The sequence below is a fragment of the Phyllostomus discolor genome, chromosome 7, assembly GCF_004126475.2.
Source record: "Phyllostomus discolor isolate MPI-MPIP mPhyDis1 chromosome 7, mPhyDis1.pri.v3, whole genome shotgun sequence".
Lineage (NCBI taxonomy): Eukaryota > Metazoa > Chordata > Mammalia > Chiroptera > Phyllostomidae > Phyllostomus > Phyllostomus discolor.
Window position 1 is genome coordinate 57,785,870 of NC_040909.2, and position 23,214 is coordinate 57,809,083.

General features: G+C 38.3%; 1 protein-coding gene across 5 annotated transcripts in view; it reads right to left on the minus strand.

Annotated features, from left to right (window-relative positions):
* ADAMTS9 (ADAM metallopeptidase with thrombospondin type 1 motif 9) overlaps window positions 1-23,214 on the minus strand; it is a 167,637-nt gene that overhangs the window by 63,099 nt on the left and 81,324 nt on the right. For all 5 annotated transcript variants that reach the window (XM_028518086.2, XM_036030993.1, XM_036030994.1 and 2 more), the window contains 6 exons: window positions 22,297-22,416; window positions 20,482-20,586; window positions 20,186-20,353; window positions 18,094-18,363; window positions 12,912-13,073; window positions 10,605-10,781 (listed from right to left, as the gene is read on the minus strand). In XM_028518086.2, the coding sequence (XP_028373887.1) occupies window positions 10,605-10,781; window positions 12,912-13,073; window positions 18,094-18,363; window positions 20,186-20,353; window positions 20,482-20,586; window positions 22,297-22,416 (1,002 nt within the window). The remainder of the gene's footprint in view (window positions 1-10,604; window positions 10,782-12,911; window positions 13,074-18,093; window positions 18,364-20,185; window positions 20,354-20,481; window positions 20,587-22,296; window positions 22,417-23,214) is intronic.

Below are 23,214 nucleotides of genomic sequence, written 5' to 3' on the forward strand. Positions count from 1 at the left end.
TTTTATTAAGTGCAAGGAAAACAAACAGCACACATTTTTGTTTTCAAAGGAATCTGGGCTTTGTCTGGGAGCAGTAGATAGAAAATGTGAGTCTGTATATGTCCAAGTATAGTGACAAGACTTGCTATGAGAGTGTGTTATTTCCCTGGGAAAAGGGAAGGAAAAAAAAGAAAAACAGCATTCCCAGAGGCTTTTCATTTCAGCTGCCTGGGTGGGAGGAGGTGAAGGGAGAAAGGGACAAGGAGACAAGAAGAGAAAGCCACAGGAAAAAAGCCAATAAAAAAGGAGGAAAGTTTCTGTTTATGTTGAGCTCTGGCTAGAGTACCCATTTTTATTATGATGTTACAGCACAGATCTGAGATTAAAAACTGTTTTGTAAAATGTGTCAAAAATTTTCAAGTCCTGAAATAAGTTCAGACCCACTCTTCATTTCCTTGTGAAGTAAAATACACTCTTAACATATTTATGTTTCTCTAAGAAAAATTTTAAAGTGACCAATTTAAAAATTTTTCAAATTTAAAGAGAAATGGCAAGAGCATACCAAGAACTCTTAATCCCATTACCCAGATCCCCCAACTTCCAACATGTCACCACACAGTCCTTCTTACCTATACATACACATACATATGCCAGTATTATTTTACCTTTTCCTGGACAATTTGAGAGGAATTTTTAGACATAATGTCCCATCACCTCCAAAACACCAGTTTCCCCAAAACAAGAGCATCTCCTACATAAATACCATACAGCTGCACAAGTCAGGAAATCACTGACACAAAACCATTGTCCAATGCTATGCATTTTTAAAAATCATTCCTTCCTGCAAATTAACCCTTATTTCCACATCTCTAGGCTAACGTAATAAGGAGTTCAGCTCCTGAGTAGCTAGGCTCATTCATTCATTCCTGTGTTGTTTATGGGTATACCCACATTGAGAAAAGCAGCAGGTTTGAACAGTGGGCTTCTTCAGCCCAAAGGAAATTACGGTTTGGGTGAATTAAATAAATGCTTTGGGAAACACATTTTTCACTTCTACTGTCTGTTTCTATATTTCTTCCTCTGTCTAAGAAAAAGTAACCAAACCCACTCTTTTTTCCCCATTATATTTTCCTTCCCTTCATCTTACACAGCTCCTAACCATAACCAAGTCTTATCATTCACCTGCCACGTGGACCAGGAGAGACAGCGGCAGTGGGGAATGAGAGTGAAGACAGGAAGAGAATGCAAGGCCAGAATTTAGAATGGCTGGCTGTCCTACCAGTGGGAATGACATTATAAGGCTTGCCAAAAGTAGAGTTCCACTCTTGTAGCTTAGCTTCAGCTCCAGAAATAGTTTGGGAGATATCTCAAAGCACTTCATTTGTTTTACCCCAACAAGAGAGTTATTAGTGTGAGATAACTTTTTAATACATTTTAATTTTATCATTTTCAGAGTTTACTTGTAGCACAATAGCATGCATGCTCTACAACAAGCCTTATCACAAACATCTGCAAATTCCCTAACGGGCTTTAACAAGGCCTAACTTATCATCCCAATTATCTCTATATCTACCAAATTAAAAAAAAACACTTAGATTTATTACCTCAAGTTATTGTGTTTCTTTTTGAATATTAAAAAGCCAGAAATATCACCTAATGTGTGCTTACTCAGTACTATATGCTATCCCTCCCCTCAGAATCATCTAGAAGGCCCAAATGTTGCACTTTACTGCTTGGTTTAATTTTAAAAGAAATAGTTCTCTCATATGTATCCCCTTAGAGCTCTGAGCAAAATTTGTAAATGGCTCATTAATTCCAGAACATTTCAAGTAGTTATAACCCAGGAGAACAGAAAATCTTAGATTGTAGACATTCTCTCTCCACAGAGGATGCATTTCCCCACTTCACCAGCAAAACATTATTCTGAGGAGATTATACATTGGTTAATACCAGGGGTTTGAAAGTCAGAGATCCCTGGTTCAAAATCTGCTTTAGCTACTTCCTAGCATTGTGACCAAAAAACAACTGGTTAACTATTCTGATGGTGCTAACTTCATCAAATAGAGAAGGTTAAATTAGATTAGCTGAGTAAACTGCTCTGGCATATTTCCTAGCAAAAAGTAAATGTTTCAAAATGTGGTTGTTACAATAAAAAAAACAAAGTCCCTAAAATTATGGAGGGAAATGTGGTGGATACTTAAGACAGACATGAGCAGAGGAAGCTGAGCCAGGCACAGGTAACCATGGCAGAAAGCCATGGGTGTCTAGCAATGGGCAAAATAGGAAAAACCAGATCTCACCCCCAGGGTAACCTTTCCCCACCTAGCATATCACTGGTCATCCGGTTTTGACTTCCTGACTTTTCATATTGCTGGTCTTGTGGTTCGGACCCTCTCCTGACCTTTCAAATCATTGGTCATGCAGTTCAAACTCTCTCTTGACCTTTCCTGCCCTGGTATGTCACTAGTCATGAGGTAGACCCCTTGGAGTCAGAACAAGGGGCTAAGGAATGGCCTCATGTGACTGACTCCTATGCGGGCCCTTGCAAGACCACTCCCTCAAGCATTAAGTCCTAGGGATAACATCTAGGCCTCAGTTGTGTTTCAGCTCCAGGCCCAGAAAAGCAGCAAAACCAGACAAAGGTGCCACGGCTGACATCAGGGACAGCTGCACTGACTTATGACTGCTTGCCTTGGTGCTGACCAATCAATCCGTGGAGCCCATGACCCTTAGAAGACACATCTGGAAAGCTGATGAATATTCTATTGAGATCCTCCCCTGGAACTGCCCCTAAAATTGCTGTCCTTAAAAGCCCTTAGGATGAAGGACCCAGCACACTCTCCCTTTCAAGAGCATACCTGCACTTTTTCCATCGCCCCTCTTACCCCTCACTGGTGTGCTGCCTTTACCTTTCCTTCTCCTAAGTTCCAAGGGCCCTTCTTTTGCCTTTGTAACTTGTTTTCTGACCCCACAACTTCTTCTACCTCTACGACTTTCAATAAACTTTTTCTTATGGTTTGAGTCTTCACTCTGAATTCTTTCTTAGCTACAACTCAAGTATCGAGGTTGCTGAACCAAGGTCCAGTCTGACTCCAACTGTCTAACACCTCGGGCCATTTTCCCCACCAACAGAAGTACATTGTGCAAAATTAAAGGAGGGGAAAACTGCTCTTTGTGGATAACTGAAGCTATCTATTCATCCGCTTTTTGAGACATTTCAGAGGACAGTGGCTCAGGAAGAATTTTTTGAATTGTTCCCCATTTTAGTGCACAGACATCCTCAGAGTAAGCATAATAAATTTGTAGAGCTTTTAAAAAACAAACCACCTGCATGGTTTAGTTTAATTCAGGACATTGCCCTAAAGGAAAAAAAATAACAAATTTTATCTGGCCACTGGAAAAGGGAATCGATGACATCCTAAGTCAATTTGCAGCCAATGTTGTTGCATAAACTTTAATTTTGGGGGGCATCCGTATGGAATATGAATGTGAATGAATCCATAAGGGTTTTCTTAACATTGCAGCAGCTAAGTTTTGGGAAGTTAAATGATGACAATTACAGTGATAGAAGAGACATTACCTCAACTTTGCTTCTCCTGAAGTGTCTTTGAAACAGAGCCCTGCGAAGCTAATCAGCTCAACCTTCACCTACTGGGCTCAGTAAATGTGAAAAGATGCCTTCCTGAAAGCTTCTACAAGGTGGCTACCTAGTGGTTTCCATTTTTGCCTTCTCCTAAAAAGCATCAATCAAGCCTTGCCCTTTCGGCCCACTGAACACATAAACATTCTTTCTCCTTAACTGAACTTACTGCCACGATGAACTTGAACTCTGAGATGCACAAGAGGAGCATTTGTTTTAACAGCTGTTCTTACATCACAGCCCTGGAGTTACTACTCTCAAGACAGCTGGTTCTGATAGCCTCTCTTTTTTATTGTGCTGTTTTTTTCTAAAGCCCAGCTGTCAGGGAACACCCACTGAAGTATTTCAGAACAAAGGCACAACACAGAAGAATGGCAAGAGAATGCCACTTACTGCAGGGAAGGGCATCCTACGTAGGGCCTCTTATATGCTGATACAGGGTTTTTCTCCCCAACTTATTATATAAGTTTATTGACTTCTTTGCTAGTTTATTATTAATTGCTAAAGTTGCATTATTGCCTGAGGTTGCCTTGGCCAGTATGGTAGCCACCAGTCACAGGTGGCTGTTTGAATTTAGAGTAATTAAAATTAAATGCAATTCAAAAAACACTTCTCTGTGGAACTTAACTACATTTCAAGTGCTCAGTATTAGCCCATGTGGCTAGTGGCTTCCATATCAGAGAACAAAAACAGAAAACATTTCCATCATGATAGAGAGTTACCGAGAGGAGAAAAGGGGATGCATATCTGGCTAAGAGTGATAGCTTTGTAGAGTCAGCCGAGGTTGACTATCTTCCATGCAACTTCCTGCATACTCTTTTCTGGGTTGCCCATGCTCTATTGTATAAATTTCTGGAAAGGGAAGTTGTGGTCACTAAAACCATTCATGAAAATGATTCCACTTTAGAGGAAACAACAAGAAGCAAAGGTGATGGGTGGCAACACACACATTCTAGATCTCATTGTACCCACTGTGTAACAACAGGGGGAACTTGCTCTTGGCTGCAACTTCCCATGTGTGTGGAGGCTGAGAACTGTGGCAGGGAGAGGCAGCCAGCCAGGCCCTCCACTTATCCTGGCTCTCAGACCACTGAACTCACTTCCGGGTTTTAGTGTAAAAGTGAGTAGAAGGATATTCCCTGCTAGGAGGTTTTTTTTAAAGGTTCCATGCCATCAGCCAGGGAGCATTCATCCCTGAAAATGGTTGGGTAATTACACATTTAAAAGGAAAGATGGGATCAATAATTTGTATTTATTAAAAAAAGTTCATGAGCAGCCATAAAGATTATATATATATAATATAATATAAATAATATACATATTATTTATATATATGCGCAAAGTAGGTTTACAGTTGTTTGTGAAGCAATTTATCTTTGTACTATTAATTTATTAATTATTGTATTATTTATTATTGACATAATTTTGCCCACCTTTCTCTATATATCCTAATAGCAATATATATTTTTATTTTTATGGTTGTGGTGAGGCTGCCAGAAAAAAAGCATTTTTAATTATATGTGTAATTTTATTCCTTTAATGTTGAATTTTCTCTTTCTCCACTATAATGAATAGCTGCCTTGTTTATTGCTATATCCTTAGCACCTAGAACAGTGCCTGGTTCACAGCAGGCACATAAAAAGTATTTGCTGAAAACGAATAACTTTTATTTTTTAAGGAATGACCCAGAGTTTTTTACTTCCACCTCATAAAATAGCTCTTCCTCAACTGCATTTACTAATCAGGATTACCTGCCAGCCAGTTAGACTCAGACTCACCCTCTACCTCCCAGCTTGCATTCCAGTCCCATTGCTTTCCATTCCAGAAGGGCAGCTCTCTGGTGTGTATCAGCGCCAGGACCTTCCTTCTTCCTCAGAGTCTCATCACCCTCCATCTCCTGACCCACCCCTGTCCTCACCTTTGGACTTTTTAAAACTGTAAGAGTGGAAATCTCTTAAGCTATCACAAAATATCAGCTGTCAGAAGGCATACAATCACTATAAATACTAGGTGGGGAAAGGACAGCTAAGTTTTATGTCTGGTGAAATAGATGCAGGCCAGTGCTGTGTTTGTTTTGAACACATTTTCAGAAGAGTGGTTTATAAAGTCTTAGTCTGCACTGGATTCAGGTAAATGTAATAATTTTATATGTTGTGATGTTTTGATTTAAAAAGCTATCTTATTTTTTATACTCCAATTTGATAAGCCAAATAATGTGTTTATTTCTTTTTTAAAAGGCACTAAAATAGTATGTTTAAAATGTGTGTTTGTTAGTAAAAACATCTCATATTTATAACAAATGTATATGCATTTAATGTGATATTCCTTGTGGTTAAATCTTTACATTGTGCTCCTAATCTGGCTAACATGATATCTTTAAAACAAAAGAGAGATGTGTTTTGCCATTCCCTCAACATAACTAGTTATCTGAAGTGTTCCTAACTGCTGGTTATGGGAATTTACCGATAACAGTGCTAAATTTGTATTTTCTATCATTGGAGTGAAATGGGCAACAATAGCTCAGTAGTGTTGAGGTTAGATGGTGTATGACTGTTAGGCAAGTCCTTTACTGAATATGAACAGGAGTTTAAATGTTTCATTATGAACATAGGTTGTTTGTTTCTATCAAGATAAGCAGGATTAATACAGCTAGTATACTGACACTGAAGTCTTGTCACTATAGTAGATTATCATATAGTCAAATATATTCATGAAAACACCTTCGTCACAGGGTAACATGGGAGTTGAATGTGATGTGTATCTGCTTCACTTGGCTTGGTACATAGTTAGTAGTCAGTAAATATTAGCTATGATCATCTGCTTTCAAGAGTTATTAGTTTCACCTTATAAAGTTATTATTTTCACTGTACTCAGCACCTTATAAAATGTCAAACTCATATAAAAACTCCCTTACTTTAGTCCTTTCACCCTCAATTACCATAATAAGTGATAATGAAAACTGGAGGCTTCGTAGGGGGATGTGCAATCAATAGGAGACTGGGCTCACCTTTCGGATTTATAATTTTTTGTAAAGTGTGGCTCTCTTAAAAGTTACAACCTTATTGTTCCAGTATTTTCTTTCTTTTTCTTTAATAAGAAATGTCTTCTGAAATGTACTGCAGGCAAACAAATAATAGAACTGACAAATATTGAAGTATTTTACTGTTACCTGAACACAAAGAATAAGGCATGATGAAATTTATGCACTTTTTAGGTGAGCTCTTTCCTATACCTAGTCCTCTTACATGTGTAGAATCATTTCTTCTAATCACTCATTTTGTCTTCTGGCTATGTTTTATTATTATCTACAAATTCAATAAATGGAGCATTAATGCTTCATAGCTCAGGCTCAATAAATCAGGACAACAGTATCAGAAAAGAAAAAACCCAACAAGTGTTAAGCTCCATATATTTTTGTTTATATTACTAAGCATCATTTCCAATTCAGAAATATTTTTGAGTATTCTCCTTTAGATTATACATTTTAAACTATCCAGTTATATAAAGCTTGCCATTTGGCTACTCAGATTTAGAGAGGGATGGCACAGGTTGGAGGCAGATAAAATTAAAGTGTACCTTTTAAAAACCAAAAGAAACATACAAATGAATTTCTAATTCACATAGCCTATTTGACTTTACAGTCTGCTGATAAACACCGATTTTTAAACATTGCATATAAAATTAAATAACATAGAAAAATAAATTATACTTTATTATATAAACACATAGAAATCTGTACTGCTCAAACTATTCAGATAATACTAGGCTTAGCTGCTTAAAGCTGTATTCAGAAAATATGGTAGCGCTATTTATATTCTTTATTTTTTACTAGAGAGAAATGCAGTGAGGTGATAAAATCGCTGATGTCAAACATTTCCTCTTTCTACCTACAAGAGCTGCATTCTTTAATATGAAAATGAGGTAGAGAAAATTCATAAATCAGCCAGGCAGAAACAAAAGCACCATTCCTTTGTGAAGCCATAAATTCTCATTGTTTGGGTCAACGAGCATTATTCCAAAGCACCTAAAGCAAGGCTCAGAGAACACTTTTAGGTTTGTCGTGGAAAACAAAATGAGCAATTTCTCCTATGAAGTACTAGTCTGAAAGATGATTAGCTAGCAGATACATGGAGCAAGGCAAAAGAGGCATACCATGGGACCAGCTTGGATGGTAACATCTCTCACCTAGCCACTTTTTGTACTTTAATTATCTTGACGAGTCAGTTTACTCTAGAAGTGTGGATTTCTAACCCACTTTGGGCTGCATTTGATAGTACCGAGTTCTCTTTCCAAAATATCCCTCGAGACAGGGTATGTGTGCATTCGCTGCAGTCAGCTCCTGAGGCTGGCTGCAGGAGCTTATCAGTGGAACAACCTGATTTCACAAATAAAACAGTGTCAACTAGTAGTGCAAGGACACATTATAAAGAAGACAGAAAAGACTGAATTTTTGGAGGATGTTTCTCACAATTTACAGTGACTTGAGGTAGAACCAAGGGCCTAAAAACAGGTACTTGAACCCTATGTTCACAGGAGCTTCAGTTTAGAGACTAGAATTAACATCGTTTTGGAATTTCTTTCCTAAATATTGCTCCTTAGTAACAGTTGAACTAAGCTGTCTCCACTTTGACTTTGGAGAAAGCCTCCTCACAGTGGCAGTTGTTTCTCCATGTTATCTCCAGCATGGGAGTCCTTGAAGACAGAAAGCAAGCTGCTGAAGGACTAATTGTTAGCCTTGGTCTCTGATAAATTTAGTCTGCTTTCTGTTGCAAGCAACATGTTAGTACCTCAAATATACTTTTTGTTGTTAATTTCACTGTCAGTTGATGAAGCACCACAGAAGCGGCTTATGGATGTTGACACAATTCACTGAGGTATGCTTAAGTTTAGAGTTACTATGAAATTGTACCAATGCATCCACAAAAATCAACATAAAAGTAAAATGAAAATCCTACAGTAAGAATCTGAAAGATTGCCCTCACACACATACATTTATGTAATATAAATTTATCTATTCAAATAAAGTAGTTTTGATTGAATTTTTTAAAAAATCACAAGTCTTGAATGAGTGGCTTTGCTGCTAGGCTGCAGAGGCATTTAAATATATATTTGAATAATGATCACTTTATAAAGTAAGTATTAACATCATAGAGGCAGCAAAAATATTTTAGAAATCCATGTATTTCTTTCTGCATATAACAGAGGATTAAAATCTCTTTTGCTCTCTGTGTTTCAGAAAACTCTGTGCAGGTCCAAGAAGAACAACTATAGTAAAAATAAAACCCTTAAAGTCTTCAGTTAAATTAAATAGCAGTTATATTTTAAAATTTAAGTTTTTTAAAATATGTGTGAGGTAGGATGGTGATCCTGTGTAAAAAATTTTGAGCTGTATTTAGAAAGTGTTCAAAGAAGAGAATGCTGTGGAAACTAGTATATATATTATATTGTATATGATATATACATGTATATCATGTACAGTATACAATATATATTACATTACTATATTGCATTATATTGTATATGCACACACCCCTCCCCCTGAAGGTTAGGTGACATTTTTTGGTCGTATTAAAGAGAGACAACTTTTAAGAGAGCCAGTAGACTTTTTAAAACATAATTCTGCTGTGGTGGTGTTCTTGGCTGAGGAAATAGGGTGAAAATATAAGGGACTCAAGGGGGAGAATTTCATGAAGAGTAACATGTAATAGGTGAATTAAAGAAGTTAAGAATGTCAGAGGATGTTCCTGACAATCTAAGGTTATTTCCAATCTTTTTCAAAGTGTTCACTTTGGGGTGGGGTATGGTGTCAATCCTGCTGACAAATGCTTCAGGTAAACATTCATCTGATCCTGGCATTTCTTAAGCTCTTGAATAAAATCCTACAGCCCAGCTAAATAGTACCAGTTGAGATGATTCTCTAAATTCCTCTAGATTTCTACTTGATACAAAGGACAGAGGTTATATAGCTAGTGTTCTACCTTCAGACACTGAAACCCTTGATTATGAGAAGCATCAACTGGTATTAGGCATGCCACGTCAGTTAATCTGCTCTTTAGCTGGTTCCAGGAATAGTTAAGACTTTTCCTAGCATCATATAAAAATTTTTTTGAATATGACTTAATAGAACATAATTTCAGCTTCAGTACAATTACTGTATTTAAAGGAATGTTTAGTATGAAACAGCCCTAACAGCTCCACAGGTTATGGCACAATTTAGTCAAAGTATTGTTTGGATATTGCTGATCCTTCTGTTTGCCCAGAGCTGCCCTGGACGTTTGCATTAGTGTTTAGAGTGGAAACCTGTCTCACAGTGTCAACTAAGCAGACTGCAGAGGAAGCCTAGGACCAAGGCAAGAAATAGTCTCATCTGGGCTTCATGTCTTCATGGAAAACACTTCAGACACAGTGAAAAGCATCAGGTCACTGAGTACACTGTTGGTTTTTTGTATATTTCAAATGATTTAAGTCTATTTTATGAATACAACCTTTGTGGTGATTGTATTGAGAATTGTGCCTGAGTCACACAGTGGCATATTACAGTCAATAAAAAAACATTGCTTTGGCCTCAATAAGTAGGAATCTTCCCAAAGTCAAAGACAACCACAGCTTTGAAAAGGAAAGTATGCCTGCTATTGAGCTGTCTGCTTAAATCACTTTGGAGCTTAACAATTACATTAAGTTATTTCATTTCTTTAAAAAAATTCAAATATATATAGTCTAGTCCCTCTATGAAAGGAAGCTTTTGCTTGGCCATTGGCACCACTCCTGTATGAGGTACATGTATCCTGTAAAGTCACATTGGCAATATCATAAATAATCAATTCTGTTGTATATCAATATGAAGAAAATGAAAATAATATACTATTTATCACACAGTTTCAGGAATGCCCTTGTGAGCATCTGTTGCAGAGGAATGCCCCAGAGTACCTTGGAACTGGGTATATTAGTTAGATAGTTTGGCTAACAAACATTAATAGTGCCGTACCGAACTCCAAGGGCCAGTGCTCCATGCAGCATCTTGAGGACACACATGTGTGTTACACAGCTCACGATCTGGAGGCTTATCAAGAATTTCACAGCTCAGATCTGGAAATTGTTCACCACTGGGACGCTGACACACCACCAGTCTTGTTTGTAAGCCTCCACCACATGGCTTAGAACACTGCGAAAAGGAAAAGGAAGGCCACAGTTATTTTGTCTGAAGAGCCAATGGCAAATTTTCTTTTCCCATAAGAAATATTTCTTAGTTGAACTCTATTTTGGCACAGGGCAAGGTAAGTCTTTAGACAGAACCACACTGAATTATCCAAAGTAATATCTACAACAGCTCTCTACCTCAATGGTAGGTATATTTTACTGAGTGCTACCTCTTTACCTGCACTCAATGCTTATGATCTCATCAAGAGGAAAGAATAATTATTTAGCCTATTTTACATATGGGACAGCTAAGCTTAAAAGAGGTTAATTAACTTGATCAAGTTCAACTGAATAACAAGTGTTTAGGATAGGGCTACAGTATACAAAACCAAAAATCAAATATCCAAAACCCACCCAGTACCACATAAAAGAAATAATGAGTTAGCCAGTTTTATTTCCCGGAAACTTTTAAGACGCTGTCATCAACCTTTGCCTATTGTGTGACTTCAATCTCCAAAGACCTTTATGATGTCAAAATATTTTACGTTATCTTCAAATCTTAGACTAACTATGACTTTCCCTGAAAATGAATAAACAGCATGATGGGAATGTTGGATCAAGTTCTGACTCCTGGCCAGATCTAAACTTCTGAGGCAGGAACAAGTTGTATTTCTTGGATAGGAAACTGCTGTGCTCACATCCAGGAACACTGATATTTGGTTTCCCTGCTGTGTCAAGGCCAGATCTCCCACAGAATGTGGAATGATCTGGTCCGTGCTGAAAGCAAGCATCCCAGTGAATGAGTGTACTCTTCTGGCTTCAGTCCAATTACAGAAGCTTAATTATGGGTCCCACAGGACAAAACGTTTTGAGGAGTTTTGGGAAAGCCATACTACATGACTCGCAAAGCCTGATTCTCCCTTCCTGCCTTTGAGCCAAGCCCTCCAGAATGATGCACTGTCAACGCAAGTCAACAAAAAGCTCTGTAATGACTGCCTATGACTACTGGGTTACGTGTATGAAACCATGAAACGTGAACATATGATTTCAGTTAGGCAGGAGGGTGCACTAATGTGCCTGTTCATCTCATTTGTCTTTTCCCCCTCTTGGCACTGGAATCTCCAAGATGTTAATCCTCATGTTTTATTTTATAAATTTTACAGCCAAGACAGAATGACTCAACAAGCTTTAAATATGTGATCTCCCTGTAAATTCAAGAGAACAAAACAATAAGTATATAAGCCCTACATGTAATAGTGACTCAATAGCCAATTTAATGATAGTAATACTAATGATAATAATTATTACTAATAATAATTATCATTTTTACCATAGTAGTTATCTTTGTTTGAAGGCTATGTGATAGGTATTTGACATGCACCATCTCATATAATGGCCACGAATACTATGAACTTGATGACTTTATCATCCCCATTTATAGAAGAAGATGCAGATGTTTGGCAAAGTTACATTTTGCCAAGGCCACATAGCTTATATCAGTCAGGGTTGGGAATGGTACCCAATTGTCTCTGGTTCAAATACTCCACACTGCCCTTCATCAGTTAGACTCTTTAAAATGGTATAAAAAGTAAGAACAGGCAACTCTTTAGGAAGGTCTAAAAAGTAACAGCTAAAGAATTTCACTATTTGAGAATACACAGCTAATTTATTCACTTCATGTTTAAAAGGAGTCACCTTTGATAGGAAAAATAGCACCTATTCATTCTGGTTTCATCAGGGGTTTAAAATAACAGGAGACATCATGCTATGAGAATAAGAGTGTATCACAAACATCCCAAAACTCTGAAGAAGATGTCAAAATTTCCATTAACTAATTTAATACATATTTTCAATCACTTTACAGGCCTTCACCTTTTTTTTACTAGCAGAGGTTAACAATTTAAATTAGCATTACCTGCATTCTTTCTTAATTTTCCTCTCTTATGTAATCAAGCTGTCTATATAATTAGTCATGAATGCACTTTTAAAGTAGTTTAGCATTAAGACAGGTCTCCCAGTTAATCTCAAATCATGAAGTTTTCACTGGAGCTAATTCTTCTTACTTCAAATAAACTATAAACAATAACACAGTTTGGTCATACAAAATTACTCTATGTTTTTTCCAAAGGACGTATAAACAGACTTTTACTCTCACCTCTCCCCAGTTACCAAAGGCCCACTGAGGACATGGCCCAGACTCGCAGGCTCTTTGCTCATCAGGTTTGATTCTCTCCACACAGTCACTTGCGGTGTATCCGTTCTCATCCTGACATACAACGACACGGCGCTGCCACCCACCAGCACAGGTACTAGAACACTGAACACATCAGACATCAGTTGACAGGTTAATCCCCACCTCCATTTCCACTTTAGGATCACAAAAAACAGCTGACTGAAAGGTCAGAGGCAAAAGTGACAGAAATCGTTCACAACGGACAGAAAGCAGTTGTCAGATGTTCCCTCCTGTGGGGTCGTTTGATGTGGAAGTCTTATAATAAATACTTGGAGAACAGAAACATGGCTTCTCCTTTGCACATGGTAGGCCTTGAATAGGTGTTCAGTAAATTTCTAGTGTAGGTGTTTGGTAAATGCTGTTGTCCAGAAAATGTCTAATGAGTGATAATGTGTTGTTATTTCCAAAGCAGCCCTATTTATGGTCCTCCTTTATCTTCTCAGCATTTCTGACAGGTACACAGGTGTTGAATGACACCACAGTCTATTGAGACATTCTTTTCTTTTCAAAACTCCAAGTGCCCATCAGTAAATGAATGGATCAAAAAACTATGGTACATTTACACAATGGAATTCTATGCAGCAGAAAGAAAGAAGGAGCTCATACCCTTTGCAACAGCATGGATGGAGCTGGAAAGCATTATGCTAAGTGAAACAAGCCAGGCAGTGAAAGACAAATACCACATGATATCACCTTTAACAGGAATCTAAACAACAAAACAAAACAAAACAAAAAACTAGCAAAATATAACCAAAGACACTGAAATAGGGGATAGTCTGACAGTGGCCAGAGGGGAGAGAAGAGGGAATTTCAGGGGGGAATGGGTAGGGATTACAGGAACAAATTTGGAGGACACATGGACAAAAACTAGGGGTGGGGGGTAATGGGGGGAAGGGGGGAGGGTTGGGTGGAGGGGCTGGAATGGGAGTAGGGGGGAGAAAACTGTACTTGAACAATGATTGAAATAAAAAAAAAAAAAACTCCAAGTACTTATTTAGAACCAATATTTGACTTCCCTTTCAACATAGGTGTCAAATTTCATGCCTTAACTAATAGCCAGTTGTTGAAATTAAACTTTCATATTAACTCATTCACTTATATGGAACACCGCTTTGACATCATTTTCTCACAGGTAATGATGCAATCTCTCCCTTAATAATAGGGTCTATCTACCTTAGTGGCTGGTGGTAGCAAGATTTATTTTCTTTCTTTCTATATATTTCCCAATGAACTTCATTGAATTTCATATGGATAAACCTCTCTTTGAATGGACATTCAGTCTAGCACCCCTCTCATGGTTGTCACAGAATTATGCTTTCATTTCAGCTAATTTCCCACACAAGCTTCTCAAAGCTCTTTTATTCATCTACATCTTAGTGGTTTTTCCATAACTTTGTTATCTTTTGAAACCCAAAGTGTTTGCTAGTATCCTTTAATCTGACGCTTAATAGTTTGCCTATAAAAGAACCATCTAGTTCTCAAAGCAATGTAATTCCCACAATTTATCACATCAAAATGCACTTGCAACGTTTTGAGTTCCAGGTTCTAATGGCTGCTTTGTGCTTTCTGTCAAACCTTAGCACACACCTGTGTTATTTCAAAGTACCTGTAAATGCTGTTTTTTGCTGGTCAGCTTCTTTCATATAATGATGTGAATATATTTTGCTTATCATATTGGACCTCAGTTCAATTTTCCTCCTTATGCTTGTCAAATTATGAGAGGTTAAAATATATTGATTTTAATTTAAAAATATGCATAGAGCAAGAAAATAGATTTATGAATGTTGTCTGAGAAAATATTTAGGTAATTTTTGATTTTGGTAAATTTTGAGTGTTTTAAAATATTCTACCTCTATTCTCAGATGGTTCTGGTATACTTACTCTAAACTTGAAAATATTTTTTCTACTTTTGAAACAGCTTAGTCCATAATAAAAAACAAAGAGAACTATTATTTTAATTGGCCTTGTCCGGGGACCAGAATTTGAAATGTTTGGATGGAACTTCCATGTTATAAATAGATTTGGAATACACATATTTTGGCCCTCAAATTTTTCCCTTCATAACGAAATCTTGTGTTATTTTTTTATTATGTTGCCTGTGAGTACATGGCCCAAAAAACAGTAACCTCCTTGAGGGAGGGCTCTGTCACAACTCATATCCCTGTTAACTCCCATAGCACTGGTCACAGGATTTATTGCCTGGTCCCATTCAAGTTTCTGGAAGAAGCAGCTCTATAAGCCACATTCTACCTTCTCTTCAATATGGCCTACTGGAGCAAGGACTGATCCCTGATCCAAGACAAACTAATCAACTGCTGCCCAATGACCAATCAGATGTTTCCTCCTGAGGATCTGACCAAAGAGATGGAGATCAGCTGGGGCAAAGCAATGGAACTGCACACCTGAAACTGCACTGCACAGTTTCAAACCCACAGCCAGCAAAGGTCTTTATCCTCCCACTTGCAGGTTCAGTGTTGCACCTGATCTTCTCCAGGTTCACTTTTGTCTTTTTTGATTAACAGGGATTCTTAGTTCAAGGCCTATGTTGTAGAATTTCACTCTGCACTTCTTATGTTGACAATTTTCCTATGCTCTTTAGATGACATATTTTTCTAGGTAGATATTTCTTTGAACAAACCCTGCACCTATCATCTCCATTGGACAAAAAAAAGGGTAAATGGCCTTTAAAGAAGCAAGAGGTAATGGGCACCTGCTTTTCTTACCTGCTTCATATACTCACCCTACATCTGGCAGCCCAATTCTCTTGTAAAGAACAATTCCTCCCCCAATGGATGCCACCTTGGTGGGACTGTCTATTATAATACTCTGCCCTGCCCTGGTTAAGGTGTGAGCAAGTCAAACAAGCCAAACAATCAAACTTTCCTGGGAATTTGAATTCTGAGTAGGGTAACTCAAGGGTGGTTCAGAGGTAAAGGGGATTCATTACCACAGAAACTCTTTAAAGAAGTTATCCTTTAGTTGCTGCTCCACCTAGAGCAGGATTTGGCAAACCACAGTCTAGGAGTCAAATCTGGCCCACAGCCTGTTTTTATAAACAAAGTGTTATTGGAACACAGCCATGCCCATTCGTTTACTGCCTATGCCTGCTTTTGTGCTACAGCAGCAGAGCTGGTTAGTTGTGACAGAGACTGTATGGTGCACAAAGATCAAAATATTTTCTATCTGTCCCCTTGCAGAAAAACATTGGCAAGACCTGAACTAGATCCCTGAAGATGCACTGGTCTCTGCCTGTACTGGGGCTAAACAGTTGTTTGTTTTGCTTTCAATTGAAAGAGTCAATTTCTTTTCTTCTGCTTGCAACCAGAGACCCCTAACTGATAATACATGGAAAGCCTCATACAGGGTTCAAGTTTCTACAGAAGTCTACTGTTAAACAAGGTTCTTCCTCCAAAACCCAGTGTAAACTTGAGATTCCCACTCTCTAGTGCTTATGATTCTTTGCTGCCTTTTCTGCCACAGAAGGCACACATATACAGTTTGTGTGCCATATCACGCAAGGACGTATGCACATCCCGCATACTCCTGGGAGGAGGGCAGGCATTATAAATGAGGCCTGAATGATCACAGTGTCCAACTTTAGCCTTACTTAAATTAGAAAAAAATCACCAAACAAAAAACAGGCACAATGGGGAAAAAGAATGGTATTGCCCATTGCTGCAAAAAGGTTACCTAATTCCCCCTAATTGGGAATTCTGCCTGGGGCAGAATCATTCAGTCTCAAAGGAATGTATCACTCCTAAATGCAGTCCTAAATAGGAGCAGCTTTAATGTTTTTAAAAAATTTCTAGTGTTATCACTAGAACACATATGGAAGTTCTAAATTTTTCAATCAGAAAAATTGTGGGACACCTAGTGATTAGTCACGCTTTGATTTCTCAGAACCAAAGTCACTTCTGAGCCAGGAGAAGGAACATGAAGAGGAAAGCAAGCCAGGAGAATGGGATGCAAAGGTCCCTACAACTTGGCAGATATACAATGGACACTCGCAAACGTGCAGCAGCTAATCAGGATTCCTAGGAAAGTCACTCTGATTTACTGAAACAACCAGGTGAAAAACAGTCTCTTTCTAATCCACAAATAATTAGTCCAGAAATAATTAAACACAATTAGCAATGCTAGAAGGAAACAGACAGTAAATAATTTAAAAGAAGACCCTGGAGTGATGAATAAACCCTTAACCCTCACACCAACCAGGGCCGGTGCTTCCTCCCCCTGCCTGCAATTCCATTCCACATGGCCGATATTCCACAATGTGACTATTTTTGTTGGAAATTTATTTAGTAAAAAATTAAAAATATTCAAAAGCATATTTTTCCTTTGAATATTAAATATTTTTCAAGGTCTTCCTATTTTGAAGGACAACGGTAATGATAAAGATTATTGCTGGCACCTATTAAGGTCTCATTCTGTGGCATGCAGAGTGCAAAGCCCTTTATTTGCATCACTGAGTTTAATTCTTACAACTTGGGAAAGCCAGAATTATGGTTAACTTTGTTTTACAGATGACAAAACTGTGGCTTGAAGAACAGAGGGGACCTGCCAAAGTCCACAAGTTGTAGTACTTTTCTACACACAGCTTTTACCTAGCCTCCTGTGTCTCCCCACCCCATCCAGGACCATCATCTACTGCTACAAATTACACAGCAACCATGCCACTTTGACATTGCACTCATCTGGAAAATAGCAAGAAGGAAAATGACATTCATTAAGAGCTCCCTTTCGGCAAAGTTCCTCTGCCCTTTTAATTTCCCTGCAGGTAAGAATGGCCAGTGCTGCCTCCAGTCTCACTCATTCCGGCCTTCCCAGCACCTCCCAGGAGGCTGTCTGATCATGTCACCCAGCAGTGACACCCCATTCTCCACCCAGTCAAGGTAGCTTATAGGTGCGTGCAGACAGCATTATGTAGCACTTTCTCAGGGACTGCAATTTACCCACTGCGGATGACCCCCAAACAGGTGAAAATGCATGTCAATTTCTTGTGGAAAAAATGCTTCAAAGGTGTTTTTTGTCTGTTTTTCCTTAAACAGTGCTTCCAGTGAAAGAGAAGAAGGCAAGTTAGGAAAAGACCTCAGTAAATACTCACTGCTCCCCAGGGTCCGGTCCTCCACTGGTTTCCACCAAGCACATGGGTTTGGCTAGGGCTGAAGCTCCTGGGGTGATAACCCACATTTTGGAAAGGGTTTTGAGCCAGGACACTGTCTGGGGTTCGTTGAGGGCATGGTGACATGAAACAGTCTTGGCTAGTTTCTGGGATATAATCTGGGTCACATTTGCTTTGATCAATCACATGGTCACTGTAGTTGACACATACCACTTGCCGGGTTGTTCTACCTTGCCCGCATGTCACAGAACACTACATTGAATGTTCAGAAAAAGAAAGGGTCAGTCATTCAGCAGTCTTACCTCATGAAAGTACATTTTTTTGTAAATTGCCCACCACTCATGAGGTTATCAGGTCAAAAAATTTGGTGTTATCCTTGATTCCTCCCTTTTCTTCCCACCCCATACATGGTCTTTTCATTGAGAAATAGTGTCAGCTCAGTGTTCAGAATACACACTTCTCACTGCCTCCACCATTACTCCTCCAGTCCAAGCCATCATCTTCTTTTGCCAGACTATTGTAATGGCTTTTCATCTGGGCTCCTGCTCATAACCTTGATTCTACTCCCCAGTCTGCCATCTACATTATCACAAACAGTGACCCTTGCAAACAAAAGTCAAATCATGTGACTCCCAAAATTCACTTTGGATGTTATTGGATGTCCAAAGTTCTTACTTGAACTGGTAGACCCCAATGATATGGTCACTGGCTATCTCTTTTGCTCACCTCCTGTCATCCTCCACTCACTGCATTCCAGCCACACTGGCCTTATGGACTTTACTATGCCAAGAATACTCGTATCTCAGGTCTGTGTGTCTACACATCTGCTATACCTTCTGCTGTACCACAGGAATATCCATGTGGCTTACTCCCTCACTTAATTTAGTCCTGCCCAATCAATGCCAGCCCTTTTCTGACCTCCCTGTCTGAAACCACAGCCATCTTTCTCTATTGCCAGTACTCTGCTGGAGTTTTCTCTAATATGTGCCAGTACCTGTTGCTATATCGTATATCTATTTCTCTATGTCCTCAGGGCCTGAATCTCCTTTGGACTAATCTCCATGACAGTAAGGGCTTTATTATTTGTTGTTCACTGATTTTTGCACAGTGAGTTTTATCAAATACTTAGTGAGTAAACAGATATACCTGATATCTGTCTGTCTGTCTGTCTGTATGTTTGGAGGCTCCACACATGAGAATGAGATTATCTACCATTTATTGAGCACCCAGTTTGTGCTAAACTAAATACTTAACATATACAATTTCAAACAATCCACACAACATCCTTGAAGGTGAGTATTTTTTGGTCTTCTTTGAAGAGCAGGAGAAATTAAGGCTCAAAGACTTTAACCAGACAGCTTAAGGTCATGCAGCCAGTAAATGTCAATGTCTGAATGTTTACACAGTTCTCATTGAATCTACCTCTCAAATTTTATATATATGTTATGATATCTATTGACATATTAGTCTCCATTTTCCTTGTGCTGTCTCCTCACCTATCCTAACCTTTGTATTTCCTGGACTCTGTGGTTTTGGCAAGGCACAAATCAGGAGTTCCCTGAGACAAAGGTTTTTCTACTTCTACAAAATCCCATAGATGGTGCTTGGTGTGCATAGAGGCCTGGTGCAAAGCACAGAATGAAGATTCTCATTTTTTACTCTTGGTGGAAAAGCCAAGAGCCACTGGACTCCAAGGGACCATAGCATGCAGGAGACACCCAGACTCAGGTGAAAGGCCATCTTTGTACTCCTCCTTTCATCTTTGCTGCCTTTGTTACCTTACACACCTACTACATTCTCATGTGATTCAATTAAGACTGGCTTTCCAATGAGCCCAACAGGATAGAGGCTTAAGTAGATTTAAAATTGACTTACATGTTTTTAAAAAATGTGCATTTCTTATCCATCTGGCTAAGATTTATATCAGCTGCACATACATGAAGCACAATTTAAATCCCAATCTAAATTTAAGTCCAATTCTAAAATGTTATCCATTGACATCTGCGACCTGTTAGAGTCATCCCCTTTACTGTGCCCCAATCCTCTTCCAGTCCCAAAGAATGCACTTGCTTACAGTGCTCCAGTCCAAAGCCTTCCACTGGCCACAGGGAGTCACAAAACATTCTTTCTCTGCCACTGGTCTAGGCAGGGTTATACAGGCTCTCTCATCAGCCACAGACCCATCTTCATCTCGGCAGCTGACATATCTCATCTGGGTACCTTTTCCACAAGTGGCTGAGCACTGGAATAAAATAATGTAGACTGTTATTTGAATTAGTTGCTAACTGGACAGCAATCCATTTTATGGTCACATCAGAGAACACTTTCTTTGCCCTCCACCCCCACAACTTCTACCACTCTATTTCTTACTGGAGTCCAAGACCCAAATCGCCACTGGGTTCTAGGTGCACTGTGTACATTTCTCCTTGCTTCTGGGATAGCTGGGAGAGGGTTACAGGATGGTAATTCACAGTCCTAGATGGGAGAAGGGTGGAAAGCCAGTTACCTTTATGTCAATGCACACTTTTAATGGTCATGGCATATAAAAATATAAGAACTAAAAATTCTAAGACCTCGGGGATCTTTTCATAGAGGGAAGAAGTCATTCACATGCTGCAACTGTGGGCCTGCCCTCTAATCCAGTGGATATTATAGAGCAGTTTAGGGAGAAACACATGTTTGGAATCTTTAAGGGAGTTGCTGAGTCCTTACTTCATGACTTCTCTGATGTAATAGCTAATATTTCCCAGGCATTTATAATATAGTGGTTTGGAATGTTTCAATAAAGTAATAAAAATAAAGATGACACAACTCATGAGTCGTGTTTGATTAATTGATCAGCGATAACAACATGGGCAACACTGCCATCTTCATTTACTTTTTTGACACACTTCATCCATAAACAACACATGTTTGCATGCAGCAGACTAAGGGTACTCAAGAGAGAGGCAGTGTGTTGCCCAGCGGAGCCTTGGAGCATGAGTTCTGGAGAAAGTCTGGGTTCAAATCCTGTCTTCAGGAATTGGCAAAGCTGATATATAAACCCAAGTCTTCCCTTTACACAAATGATGCCAAAATCAAGGCCCGCATAATGCAGTGTGCTGGTGATTATCAAGTAGCTCTCTTGAGAAAAAAGGTGTGCATGTGTTTGTGTAGATAGATATGAATATACACATATATGTTTCTATATGTACATATGTGTTTATTATAAATTGTATTGGTATAAAGAATGTGTAGCACACAACCTGCAAATGACAATAAAATGTATAAGTGTTCACTTAAAATTCCATACAGCTAATTGATTCTCATGGAATAGTTTTGTTGATTTTTGCTGAACTCTTGAATCTGTTGACCAACTATGGTTATAAGTGCTGGACAAGTGTTACTCTGACATAAATGTTAGTTGATGTTTAGTTTACTTTTAAGAATCGGGTGAAAATGAAATAATGATGCATGTAAGAACTTTACTCATTCATCAATGACATGAATGATTTCTTTGCAAATACTGGAAAAATATTTTCTTAATTTTTGTGCTATTCACAACGTAACAGCTGCAGACACGACATTCTTTTAAGTTTAATTTTCATTATTAATATTTTTCCATCACTTTCTTGTGTCTAAACAATCAATAAAACAATAAACAAAACCCTGAAATATATAGTATTTGCTGACTTTTGTGCTGTAAATACTCTCACTACGGCCAATTTCAAGCTACCAGTTTGATATCAAATTGGGAAGAGAGGTACAATAGCTCACCATTACATAGTACTTCCATCATACAGACACACACATGTAAATAACTCAAGGGCATAGATAACAGTAATATGTAGGAACAAGCCAGCACCAGCACACTGCTGCCTGAATACATATGACTCTGCTGAACCCTAATTAAAATTATTTTTAAAAACTAAGTTCAAGAAAACAAGACCAAACAATCAACATTTGCCATCCAATAAAAATCAGGATCAAACCTACATACATTTCAATGGCCAGATAAAAAAAAACTCATACATCAAAATATTAGATTCAAAATATAACAGATAAGTAAATCCAGAATAATTTAATCAACAGTTTTCTCTACCTACATACTTACCTATAAAAAAACTTCAATTTGACTGAAGTTCTGTGAAGTTTTAGCATCTCAGTGCACAAAGGTAACAACTGAGTTGAATGAAAAAGACTTACCTGGGCCTCAGTGGGCCTAGTTGCTGCATTGCAGACATCATCATCTACCTCTGACATATAAGTCCTAACGATGCATTTCACTGTTCTGAGCTGGTATCCCTGTCCACAAGTGACACTGCACTGGGGACAAAGAAATAAAACAAAAGCACACATAATTCAGCAAAATTTCTATTTCCCTTACTTTTCACATGATGTTCTACATGAGAAAAATTATTTCCATCATTGTGGGCCAGGATGTAGGCATTTAAAGAGATCAGTTAAAATTAGGCGATTCTGCTCTGTACAAATTATCCTGATCAATTATCACTCTAACATTTGAAATTATTTCTACCTCCACTGGAAGTATATTTGTAGGAGTTCAGTTCCTTAACTGTGAACCCAGAGAAGGAGGAGGGTACACTTCAATCATTTGTATATCTTTCACACTATAGCTATCAGAATCATGAAAAATAGTAGGGTGGTTCCTCAAAAAATTAAACATAGAATTGTCATATAACCCAACAATTCCACTTTTGTGTATATATCCAAAAGAATCTAAAGCAGAGTCTCAGAGAGATATTAATATACTCACTTGTTCATAGCAGCATTATTAACAATGGCCAAAAGATGAAAGCAACCTAAGTGGCCATTGGCAGATGAATGGGTAAACAAAATGTGACAGATACATACAGTGGATTATTATTCCACCTCAAAAATTTTAGCAAGAAAATTCTGACATCTGCTACAACATGTGTAAACCATGAGGTGTTATGCTAATTGAAATAATCCCATCACAACAGGACAAATACTGTATGATTCTACTTTTAGAGGTATCCAGAATAGTCAAATTCATAGAAACAGAAAGTAGAATGGTGGTTGCCAGGGGCTGGGTGGAGGGCAAATGGGCAGTTAGTTAATGGACATAGTTTTCATTTTGCA